The following is a 13,266-nucleotide window of genomic DNA, read 5'->3' as shown; positions in this document are numbered from 1 at the left end:
AAATAAAATAAAGCCTATTACATGATTTTCTATACATTTTATGCATATGCATTTTTTTGTGCTCAAATACATTTACAGTGTTTTAATAATTTTAAATGTGTTTAAAGTATATGGGAGGGGTATTCTTACGTTTAAAAAATAAATAAATAAAAAAAAAATTAAAAAAAAATTGGTCTGTCGCAAATAGACCAACGGTGGGTCTGGAACGTTACTCCCACGATGAATGGGGATCAGTTGACTGTATTGCAGTATATGCTTTGCATTGAGTTCTTGGTTTCGAACGTGAAAAAATAAAAAAGAACAAAAGATTTCAATAAAAAATTAAAATGCTATTGTTAAATTATATATTTTCAAAAAGCAGTAGGATGAAGTAAAACTTATTGCTCCTGCCCCTATCTCTTTCTTATCGTATAGAATATCAGTATAGTCAAACGTACTCGATATATCGCGGGTTGTTGCACGTGAAATGTAAAAATGACTATCGCGACTATCGAGTACAAATCATGTAATGTTTTCGTTCACTCTCTGCTGGTGCGCCTCTCACAGTAAGCAGCACACTCCCCCTCCCATCCAGAAAACTCTTGTGTGCATGTTTTTGGATCAGCTTAAAACTGAGAATATTTCATTTTCATGTTCAAAATCCAACTGAAGTTTCTGCTTGATTCATTATATTGGTGTAATTTTAATAAATCAAAGGGTTGATTTCAACATTTATATAATTTACAGGAGAAATCAGAATATCGAGATACATATCACGATACAGCCTAAAAATATTGAGCTTTTGGTTTTGGGCCATATTGTGCCCATATACACATCCTTTTTACTATTTACACTAAAACAAATGATTATATCAGTAACAGCAGTATATTCGATTTTAAGAATAAATGGAAAAAAATCAACAACAAACAAAAAAGTAACCATAAAAAACCCTATACTTATATAATATAAATCTAAATTTATTTATTGTCCCATATAATGTCAATTGAAAGTGGAGTTTAAAATGAAATAAGAAGAAATATAATGGAGAATTGCTGTGAAACGGCAAGCCTTGGAGGGTGAGGGACAAATCGCGTATCTCCCAGAACATCCACATGGGATGTTTTTGAGGGGCAGTCACCCATTTGCCGTCCCAACCAGTCTATTTCCCAACCATTTTGCCATGAGAAATCATCAGATGTGCCACAGGGAATTATGCAATTTCACTTAATTGAGCTGAAATGTATTTATTTACTACAAATAATGTATCTTTGTTCATCTATCCATGCTAATGATTTATAGTGACAGACAGAAAAATTTAATATTTTACTAAATAACAGAAGGTACAATTTATCCATCATTATACACAGTGACGCCTTGACTTACGAGTTAAATTAATTATCAGAGGGAGTTCATAACTCAAATGTATTCACATATAAAATTGTGATATTTTTTAATGTAAAATGTGCCTCGGCTTAAAGGTTGGGAAATGCTGATCTAGATGCCTCGTTTTCATTTTTGTGAAAGCTATCATCCATTTGGTGATGAATAATTGTCTTGCTTTCAGGAGAAAGCAGCGTACAACAAAGATTCAGAACCTCACGTTCGATCAACTGAGCCTCAGTCCCAGCCTGCCAACACCCCACGGCCAAAACGGAACCGAGAACACTTTGCGACAATACGCACAGCCTCAGTGGTAATTATCTGTCCTATGTTGTTTTGATTCAGTGAAACTATGGAAAACCTTTTGAGAATTATTTTTTTTTAGAATTATTTTTTTTAATCCTCTTTGTCCTCACTAGTAAGAAAATTCAGCTCTGTAGTTGAATGACCATGTCTTACTAGTCGTGCTAGGAAAAACATAAGTTCCTGATCGAATTGTCAAATTCCAATGAAAAAAAACAATCCTGAATAAGAATTTTCGCATTCGAATGGAAACAAATTAAATCACATATTTTATTCTGACGAGCTGCAACGAAGTGAAGTCATCTGGCAACGTCCTTTGTTTACTTCCACTGCCATTTAGACTTTCTGCGCATGTGTAGTTGTACAGTAGCCACTAGTGGTGTAACGGTATATTTAAAAACGATTCAATTTGTATCATCGTTCGTGGTTGCCGATTTGATTCAAGGAAGATATTGGTTCATCTAGAACAATATGATCCGAAACAATTGAGTGGCTTGAAATCGATTCAGTAACTTTTAGCCAAAAATTCAGCCAGTGTGACTGTGAAATAAAACCTGGATATTGGACAGCGCAGGTGAAATTTCCTAAATTACTTTTGTTTCTTGTAAAGGTTTAAGGTAAAGTTAATTATGATAAACTATAAACAAGCATTTAATGGCAAATGCGTTTGGACTTTATTTGAATAAAGTGCAAGCAACATCTCTTCAGGTTTGATTAACAGTAGGTATACCTGGCACTTCTAATGTTGTTTTTCCATCCATTTTCTGTACCGCTTATCCTCAGTAGGGTCGTGCTGAAGTCTATTCCAGCTATCTTCGGGCGTGAGAGGCACGGTACACCCTGAACTGGTCGCCAGCCAATCGCACGGCACACATAACGATTCACACTCACATTCGGTCAAGTTAGAGTCTTTAATTAACCTACCGTGCATATTTTTGGGATGTGGGAGGAAACCGGAGTACCCGGAGAAAACCCACGCAGGCACGGGGAGAACATGCAATCTCCACACAGGTGAGGTCGGATTTGAACCCAGGTCTTCAGAACTTTGAGGCAGATGTGCTAACCAGTCAATCACCGTCTCATGTTGTTTTTCAACAGAGAAAATAATACAGACATTAAGAATAAACACACTTACTGTAATTGAACGCGACATGCAATGCCCAAATGTTCTAAATAGGCCTGTCACGATCACAATTTTTTTTATACGATATATTGTCCCAAAAACTATCACGATAAACTATATATATATATATTTTTTTTTAATACCTCTGAAATCATGAAAAATAAGGCCCAGCGCTTAAATCAGTACTGCTGTTGTTGTTGTTATTATAATTTCCTTTCTTGTTTTTCTATTAAATTGATTTTATTTACTCTGATATGGATCCCTTTGGGTCTGATATAAAGAACAAAGAGCTGCAAAACTAATGTGGTTTACAATGGCGCCTTCTATTCCTATTATGATCGTTTTAGAAGCCCAAACCGAATTAAAATGCTCTTTATAAAAACCTCAAATCAGGTCAAACAGGCTGAAATTCAAATGGAATTTCATTCAGTTGCACAGGGGTGGAATATTCCTTTTTCCAATCTGTTCAGAAGTAAATTTTCGCCATTCGTCTCGTGTGCAGTGGCGAGACTACTACAGTGAGTGCACGAATAATGTATAATTGACCCGACGGAGATCAATCTTAAGACAAAATTGGCAATATGTTTCAACGGAATTGTAAATTCACTGTTGAAGAAGTTAATGGTAAGAGGGATGAAGCTGTTGGAATGTCTGCTAGTTTTAGTTTGTATTGTTCGATAGCACCTACCTGAGGAAAGCCGCTGGAAGAGGTAGTGACCAGGATGTGGAGGGGCAAAGAGGATTTTGCATGCTCTTAGTTTTGGCCGAGGGAAAGTCCTCAAGGATAGGTAGAGGGCGTACCGAAAAATAAATGTAGCAGTCCTGATTGTCCGTTGCAATCGTAGTTTGCACTTTTTTTGTGGCAGCACCAAACCAGACTGTGATGGATGAACACAGGACTGATTTGATGACTGCTGTGTAGAACTGCCTCAACTGCTCCTTTTGTAGGCCGTGCTTCCTCAGAAACCGCAGGAAATACATCCTCATGCTGGGCCTTTTTGAGGATGGAGTTCATGTTAGTCTCCCACTTCAGGTCCTGAGAGACTAATTCCCAGGAACTTGGAAGGTTTTGACGGGTGACACAGGACAGTTGGACAGCGTGAGGGGCAGCCCCTGAGGTCCACGACTATCTCTACAGTCTCGAGTGTGTTCAGCTCCAGGTTGTGTCAACCGCACTACAGCTCCAGCCGCTCCACTTCCTTTCAATATGCAGACTCGTCACAATCTTTGATGAACTCAATGACCGTGGCGCTGTGTGCAAACTTCAGGAGTTTGACAGCTGTGTGCGTTTAGGTGCAGTCGTTCATGTAGAGAGAGAGAAGAGCAGCGGAGAGAGGACACATCCTTGGGGCGCCCCAGTGCTGATAGTGTGTGTGGATGAGGTGGTGTCCCCCAGCCTCACCTGCTGTGTCCAGGAAGCTGTAAATCCACTGGCAGATGGCAGGCAAGATGCTGAGCTGGAGAAGCTTGGAGGAGACGAGTTCGGGGTGAAGGTGTTGAACGCAGAGCTGAATTCAACGAACAGGATCCTCGCGAAGGTCCCCACGTGGGCGTGGTGTTCCAGGATGGAGTACAGTCCCATGTTGACTGCGTCATCCACAGACCTGTTTGCTCGATAGGCAAACTGCAGAGGGTCCAGCAGGGGACCTTTGATGCTCTTTAGGTGGTCCACCACGAGGCACTCAAAGGACTTCATGACCACAGATGTCAGGGCGACAAGCTTGTAGTCATTCAGACCCGAGATTGCAGGACTGAGATGATGATGGAGCGTTTGAAACAGGATGGTACTTCACACAGTTCCACAGATCTGTTGAAGATCTGTGTGAATACTGGAGCGAGCTGGTCCGTGCAGGCTTTGAGGCAGGATGGAGACACAAGGTCTGCGTCTGCCGATTTGTTGATCTTTTGTTGTTTGAAGATACGTCTCACATCCTGTTTGTGGATGGTCAACGCAGGAGCGGGAGTCAGGTGTGATGGTGGTCGGTGGTGCGGCTGTGTGGGGTGTGCAAGTGTTCTTTTCAAATCTGCAGTTGAAGATGTTCAAGTCGTCAGGTTGCCCTTTATTGCTCTCTGCTTGGGGGATGGTCGCTTGTAGTTGGTTAGCGCTTGTAAACCACGCCAGACTGATTAGAGTTGTTCGCGGTAGAGTTGTTCGCGGTTCATCTAGCTTTACTGCATAATTTCTCTTTGCGAGGTTAATTTCTTTAATCAGCTGGTTTCTAGTGCAATTATAAAGACCCTTTCCAAAAAAAATTGAATATCATGGAAAAGTTTTAACTTTTTGAAGGGAATTACGGAAATAAACTTTCATAGATTATAGATTCAAGGCCAACAATTCAAACATCAAACAGAGAAGATTCAAGAATCAATCAGAGATTCTGAAAGAGTGGAATGAGGCGGGAATCACAGCTTCAAAAACCACCACATTCAAAGCATCAGGGAGATGGGTTGCAGCTGTCAGGTTCCTCGTGTCAAGCCACTTCTGGGCCAACGTAGGAAGTGTCTCAACTGAGCCAAGGAGAAGGACAAGACTGTGGGCCAGTGGTCCAAGGTCCTCTTTTCCGATGAAAGTAAAGTGTGTCTTTCATTCGGGAATCAAGGTCCAAGGGTTTGGAGGAAGACTGGTGAAGAACAGAACCCAAACTGCTTGAGGTCCAGTGTGAAATATCCACAGTCAGTCATGATTTGGGGTGCAAAGTCCAGTGGAGGTGTTGGTAAACTCTGTTTCCTTAAATCCAGGGTCACCACAACTGTTCGACCAGAATTTTTTAGAGGACTTCAATGTTCTGCTGAGGAGATTTCGCCATCTTTGCTTTGGTGCCGAAGCCATCACAGTGCTTTTGAGAATCTATGGGGTATTAGCAAGAGGAAAATGAGGGGCACCAGACCAAAAAACAAAGAAGAACTGACTGCAAGCATCAAGGAAATCTGGGCTTCCATAACTGTCGGGCAGTGCCACAGGCTGATTGCCTCAATGCCACGGTGTATCCAGGCAGTGATTCAAGCAAAGGGATTCCCAAACAAGTATTGAAGATTAATATAATGTTTTGAAAGATTTAATTCAATATCTATATCAACGACATATCTTTATTTTGATTCATATTTCTAGTAAGGATTTGTTTTCTGAGCAAATGGAGATTTAGATGGTGAGTCCGACCTCTACTTACAAGTAATGTTTTTTTCCACTACTACTACACGAACCTTACGAGTGGACTACTGTGAAGAACTAGTAAGACTACTCGTCCCAACTCGTAGGCATGTGTCACTCACTAGTAACCTCCCTATCGAGGATATGAAATAGATGCGTAAATGGCTCTCCATGAAGCCATTTACGCATTTGATATCAAGCTTAAGGTCCATATACTGGTATGCTCTTTGTCTTTACTAGTAGGATAACTTTGGCATACAAGTAGGACAACTACATGTTACTAGTGAGGCAAAACTGCACTACTTGACAGCTGCGTGCTACAACTAGTAGTACTGTTAGGGTCGATAAATGTTCACCAGTAGACTTTTATGTCGCCGAGAGTCGACTAGCGTGTAAGATGCTTACTAGTTGTGCCTATTAGTGTTACTAGTGCAGCACAGTAGTTTACTTGTAAGATTTATTCACATTCTAGTAGGCTAAAAGTGGCACTAGTAGCGGAATACACATTTCTAGCAAGACGGTAATTATTGTGCTGAACTGGTTACTAATGAGGACAAAGAGAGACAAAGTACGAGTACAACCCCAATTCCAATTAAGTTGGGACGTTGTGTTAAACATAAATAAAAACAATACAATGATTTGCAAATCATGTTCAACCTATATTACAGTAAATACGGTTCGGCGCTACATCCTGTAAGTGCAACTTGAAACTTTATTATGCAAAGCAAAAGCCATTTATCAACAACACCCAGAAACGCCGCCAGCTTCTCTGGGCCCGAGCTCATCTAAGATGGACTGATGCAAAGTGGAAAAGTGTTCTGTGGTCCGACAAGTCCGCATTTCAAATTGTTTTTGGAAATTGCGGACATCGTGTCCTCCGGGGCCAAAAGGGAAAAGAACCATCCGTACTGTGATGGACGCAAAGTTCAAAAGCCAGCATCTGTGATGGTATAGGGCTGTGTTAGTGCCAATGGCATGGGTAACTTGCACATCTGTGAAGGCACCATTAATGTTGCAAGGTACATACAGGTTTTGGAGAAACATATGCTGCCATCCAAGCAACGTCTTTTTCATGGACGCACCTGCTTATTTCAGCAAGACAATGCCAAACCACATAATGCACGTGTTACAACAGCGTGGCCTCGTGGTAAAAGAGTGCGGGTACTAGACTGTCCTGCCTGCAGTCCTGACCTGTCTCCCATTGAAAATGTCCGGCGCATTATGAAGCGTAAAATACAACAACTGAGACCCCGTACTGTTGAACAGCTGAAGGTGTACATCAAGCAAGAATGTGAAAGAATTCCACCCACAAAGCTTCAACAATTAGTGTCCTCAGTTCTCAAACGTTTATTGAATGTTGTTAAAAGAAAAGGTGATGTAACACAGTGGCAAACATGACCCTGTCCCAGCTTTTTTGGAACGTGTTGCAGCCATAAAATTCTAAGTGAATGATTATTTGCTAAAAACAATAAAGTTTATCAGTTTGAAGATTAAATATCTTGTCTTTGTAGTGTATTCAATTAAATATAGGTTGAACATGATTTGCAAATCATTGTATTCTGTTTTTATTTATGTTTAACACAATCTCCCAACTTCATTGGAATTGGGGTTGTACATGGACCTTAACCTGGATTTCAACGACATAATAAATGCTCAAAACATCTTTGTATAAGTGAGATACTGGCAAAATACTAGAGATTTTGGACTATTGTTCTTCCTCTCCTGCGTTCGCCAGCTCACACGGCAGATTAAGGAGCATGAGCAGGACTCTGAATTAAGGGAGCAGATCTTGGGCTACAAGCGCATGCGGCGGCAGCACCAGAAACAGCTGATGGCCCTGGAGAACAAGCTAAAGGCAGAGATGGATGAGCACCGACTACGTCTGGATAAGGAGCTGGAGAACCAGAGGAACGGCTTTGCTCAGGAGATGGAGAAGCTGATCAAGAAGCACCAAGGGTCCATGGAAAAGGATGTATGCTTTGTTTAAGCATTTCGGTTAGCTTTTTTTTTTTAGATTTATTTTTTGACTGCTTAACGGTCCTTATGTGTGTTATCTTTCAACAGACAAAAACCTTTAGCAATGATGAGAAGAAATTCCACCAACACATCCAGAGCCAGCAAAAGAAGGAACTCAACAGCTTCCTCGAATCACAGAAACGGGAGTACAAACTCCGCAAGGAACAACTGAAAGAGGTGGTGAATCATCTCCTACTTTGTTATTATAAGGTGTCCTCAGTTTACGACGGTCCTAATATAGAATGTTTCAAGGTTACGAACGACGTGCAGTGAACAAGTTGGTGCAGCAGTGTAAAAATACATAGTCATGCGACACAAGAATGCTCAGTTATTGCGCTAGTTCCTGTTTTTAATTTGATTGTTTTATGTGTATGGTCGAAGTGTTTTTCATCCAAAGATTTAATGTATAATGACATTTTAAGGTTACGAACAGCACGCAGTGAACTAGTTTGCGCACCACAATGAGTTTATAGTCCCATGGCACAAGACTCCCAAGAAATGTTTTTCATAGAAATATTTTCTGTAACTATGACTTTACTAATGAGTTAGTAATGGCTTCCATCGCCATCGTAGGAATGGAACTCATTTGTAAAATGAGAATCCCCTGTACCATCAAAAGCGCAGACAAATCTGTCAGTAACACAGATTCTGTTATGTTGGTCACCTATAATGTGGTTTCCCCCGAAGGAGCTGAATGAAAACCAATCAACACCCAAGAAGGAAAAGCAGGAGTGGTTGTCCAAGCAGAAGGAGAACTTCCAGCACTTCCAAGCAGAAGAAGAGGCAAACCTGCAGCGGCGGCAAAGGCAGTATCTAGAATTGGAGTCCCGCAGGTTCAAACGGAGGATCTTGATTGCTCGCCACAACATCGAGCAAGATTTAGTGCGGGAGGTTAGTTCTCGCTTTTATTACACTGTATACTTGACAAACTGTAAAGGTTTCCAGGGTTTTTCCTAGGTCAATTAGAGGTGACGTTGTACCATTCTGATTATTTACGCGTGTGTATGCTGCACCCCCCACTGGCTCAAACACTTTTTTTCTGTGTAGTTTCTACATGCATTATATTGTTATTTAAAGGTCCCCTTCCATCAGAATACATTTTTTTCTACTGTTTTTTGGATAACAGGTTAAAATGTGTCTGTGACATGGTTTAAGGTTGACATCCATGCGGTTTGTCATTTTAATGCAAAAGCTCTTGAACAACAAAACTGCTGGCGAATGAATGACAGGAATCGCTGACAGTGTGACGTAGTGTTGGTTATTCATATTATGCAATCCCCTCCAAAAGTGTTGGAACGGCAAGGTCAATTCCTTTTTGTTTTTGTTGTATACTGAACACATTCGGGTTTCAGATCGAAATAATTCGTTGTTTCATGGTATTTACATCTAGATGTGTTAAACAACTCAGGACAGAGCACCTTTTGTTTGAACCCACCCACTTTGCAAGTGAGCAGAAGTATTAGAACATGTGACTGATGGGTGTTTCTAGTTTCTTAGGTGTTGTCTTTTAGATTGATTGCTTAAACATTAGATAGTGCTTGTATTTGGCTTTGGGTTTCACCTGTGAAAACCACAAAATAAAATAAAAGCTAGAGTTCGAAACTTTTGTCTCATATTCAAACTTTGATTTGAAACCCAAATGCTTCAGTATAAAACAAAGAAATTGACCTTGCTGTTCCTATACTTTTGTAGGGGACTTAACTTGACCATTTCATGGCTGTTATCCACCCACTCAACTCGACAACACGGCATTTCTGGGTTTTAAGCGAGTGAGTCTCAGCTGCTGCAGAGCCATAAAAATGCACTCAATAAAGTATCCATATGTTGTGTTTTACAACAATACATAAAGGTCCCATATTGTGGCTATTTAGATCTCCACAGAGTGACTCTCTAACATGGACTTCTTATAAAAGTGTCAATTTCATTTAAAAAAAAATAAATAATAAAAAAAAAAACACCTTGGTTTTGTCACGGGTGTCCAGAAAAGGCTCCTCTGACAGCTACTTCTGTTTGACCCAGTTATGTATCTGCTTTGTCTATATTTGGCGTAGACCGCCCCCTTTCCTCTGATTGGTTACCTCCATGTAGAAGACCCACTTGTGAGAGCACACGTGTTCATGTTGACAGTACTGGCCCTGGAGCGGAGAGGTAGGCGGAGATCTTCGCTAGTGACATAGATAAGCTTGAGAAATTCGAATGACCTGATTTTAGGCCTCTTGGCAGAAAAAACGTCTGGAACTCAGGAATGCATGGACGATTTTAATAAATTTCTATGTTTACTGAGGCACCATGGAGACAAAATACATCCCAAATACTAGAAGTAGTTGGTTTGGCAAAATACGTGACCTTTTAACTATATTTGTATTTTTAATGTAGCTGTGGTGGAATCCTGCGTTCAATGTTGGCGACGACCATCGGTGACGACAATGGATGCAAGCTTTGCTATTTCATCCACCACACGTACATTAAAAATTACAAATATAGTTAAGTATTATTGTAAAACACAACATATGTTTACCTACTGATTGTACTTGAATGTGCGTTCTGTGTATAAATAACTCCCACGATCAAATTGAATCAAGGGATTTTAGAGTCTGAACTAGGCATAAAAGGATGACCTCTAGCAGACGCCGTGATATGGACCAGTCGGACCCAAGCTGATTTAAATATTTAAATTAGGGAAGATGAGAAATCAGACGTGCCTCGTTACAAATGAAACCTTATTTACCTGTTTGAGAATCCACAAAATTGTCACAATGCATTTGTAGTAAGAAAGGAAAGCAATTGTAGGAGCGACTACCAACTGTTTCCTCATCAGCACCACCCCTGCCCAAACCAGTTGCAGTTTTCATGATGTCAGAGGTTTTAGAGCCTGAGGCATTCAGAAATTAGGCATAGGGTGCTACCTCCAAATTGTATATGCAGGAAAAACATTGGTTTGTCTGGAATTTGTCTTTGCGCTGATTTTCTCCCCCCGTGCACACAATTAAGGAGCTGAACAAACGTCAGACCCAGAAGGACCTGGAGCACGCCATGCTCCTGCGGCACCACGAGTCCATGCAAGAGCTGGAGTTCCGCCAGCTCAACACCATCCAGAGGACGCGGGCCGAGCTCATCCGCCTCCAGCACCAGACGGAGCTCACCAACCAGCAGGAGTACAACAAGAGGCGTGAGAGGGAGCTGAGGCGCAAGCACGTTATGGAGGTTCGCCAGCAACCCAAAAGCCTCAAGGTGAGTAAGTGCTGCTCTTGTGTACGTTACAAACACGATTTTCCAGGATATCTTGCATCAGTGAACGAACCACGCTTCCGTCAAAGAATCAACGCGGAATGCGCATTTGTGCCTTCTGTCGCACAACACAAACATCGTTCACTCCGTGCGTCATGTGATTCAAATGCTGGCATATTTTGATTTGCTCTAAATTAGCCCATAGTATGGTGCCCAAGAAAGTGAAAAGTGCTATTAAGAAGACTAATTGTATTACTGTTTTGGTGGGGGGGGGGGGGGGGGAAGGCACTCGTAACGACCTTGACTTGCGAGTTGAATTTGTTCTGTGCCCAAGCTTGTAACGAGTTTTACTCGTACAGTGGGTATGGAAAGTATTCAGATCCCCTTAAATTTTTCACTCATTTTATTGCAGCCATTTGCTAAAATCGGTTGTTCATTTTTTCCCCTCATTCATGTACACACAGCACCCCATATCGACAGAAAAAAACTGAATTGTTTAAATTTTTGCAGATTTATTAAAAAAGAGAAACTGAAATATCACTCAACCGTAAGTATTCAGACCCTTTGCTCAGTATTTAGTAGATGGACCCTTTTGAGCTAATACAGCCATGAGTCTTTTTGGGAATGATGCAACAAGTTTTTCACACCTGGATTTTGGGATCCTCTGTCATTCCTCATGCAGATCCTCTCCACTTCTGTCAGGTTGGATGGTGAACGTTGGTGGACAGCCATTTTCTGGTCTCTCCAGAGATGCTCAATTGGATTTAAGTCAGGACTCTGGCTGGGCCATTCAAAAACAGTCATGGAGTTGTTCTGAAGCCACTCCTTCGTTATTTTAGCTGTGTGCTTAGGGTCATTTTCTTGTTAGAAAGTGAACCGAAGTCTGAGGTCCTGAGCACCCTGGAGAAGGTTTTCGTCCAGGATATCCCTTACTTGGCCGCATTCATCTTCCCTTCGATTGCAACCAGGTGTCCTGTCCCTGCAGGTGAAAAACATCCACACAGCATGATTCTGCCACCACCATGCTAAACTGTTGGGACTGTATTGGACAGGTGACGAGCAGTGCCAGGTTTTCTCCACATATACCGCTTGGAATTAAGGCCAAGATTTTCTATCTTGGTCTCATCAGACCAGATAATCATATTCCTCCCCATTTTGGAGACCATCCATCCATCCATCCATCCATTTTCTGAACCGCTTCTCCTCACTAGGGTCGCGGGCGTGCTGGAGCCTATCCCAGCTATCATCGGGCAGGAGGCGGGGTACACCTTGAACTGGTTGCCAGCCAATCGCAGGGCACATAGGAACAAACAACCATTCACACTCACAGTCATGCCTACGGGCAATTTAGAGTCTCCAATTAATGCATGTTTATGGGATGTGGGAGGAAACCGGAGTGCCCGGAGAAAACCCACGCAGGCACGGGGAGAACACGCAAACTCCACACAGGCGGGGCCGGGGATTGAACCCGGGTCCTCAGAACTGTGAGGCTGACGCTCTAACCAGTTGCCCACCGTGCCGCCATTTTGGAGACCTTCAGGTGTTGTTTTTTATTATTTATTTATTTATTTATTTATTTTTTTCAAACTCCATGCGGGCTTTCATGTGTCTTGCACTGAAGAGAGGCTTCCGTCGGGCCACTCTGCCATAAAGCCCCGACCGGTGGAGGGCTGGAGTGATGGTTGACTTTCTAGAACTTGGTCCCATCTCCCGACTGCATCTTTGGAGCTCAGCCGCAGTGATCTTTGGGTTCTTCTTTACCTCTCTCACCAAGGCTCTTCTCTCCCGATTGCTCAGTTTGGCCCCATGGGCAGCTCTAGGAAGGGTTCTGGTCTTCCATTTAAGGATTATGGTGGCCGCTGTACTCTTAGGAACCTTAAAGGCAGCAGAAATCTTTTTGTAACCTAGGCCAGATCTGTGCCTTGCCACAATTCTGTCTCTGAGCTCTTCATGCAGTTCCTTTGACCTTGATTCTCATTTGCTCTGACATCCACTGTGAGCTGTAAGGTCTTATATAGACAGGTAGGTGTGTGGCTTTCCTAATTAAGTCCTATCAGTATAATCAAACACAGCTGGACTCCAATGAAGG

The 13,266-nt window shown here is 41.8% G+C and overlaps 1 protein-coding gene across 3 annotated transcripts in view; it reads left to right on the top strand.

The window, feature by feature from the left end:
• The window catches only part of taok1a (TAO kinase 1a), a 37,896-nt gene that overhangs the window by 13,961 nt on the left and 10,669 nt on the right, over positions 1 to 13,266 (top strand). For all 3 annotated transcript variants that reach the window (XM_061680812.1, XM_061680811.1, XM_061680813.1), the window contains exons 13-17: positions 1,544 to 1,672; positions 7,669 to 7,905; positions 7,998 to 8,126; positions 8,637 to 8,840; positions 10,941 to 11,180. In XM_061680812.1, coding sequence (XP_061536796.1) covers positions 1,544 to 1,672; positions 7,669 to 7,905; positions 7,998 to 8,126; positions 8,637 to 8,840; positions 10,941 to 11,180 — 939 coding nt within the window. The remainder of the gene's footprint in view (positions 1 to 1,543; positions 1,673 to 7,668; positions 7,906 to 7,997; positions 8,127 to 8,636; positions 8,841 to 10,940; positions 11,181 to 13,266) is intronic.

This window comes from Phycodurus eques, chromosome 7 (genome assembly GCF_024500275.1).
Source record: "Phycodurus eques isolate BA_2022a chromosome 7, UOR_Pequ_1.1, whole genome shotgun sequence".
NCBI classification, from domain to species: domain Eukaryota; kingdom Metazoa; phylum Chordata; class Actinopteri; order Syngnathiformes; family Syngnathidae; genus Phycodurus; species Phycodurus eques.
This window is presented reverse-complemented; position numbering and strand designations above follow the sequence as displayed.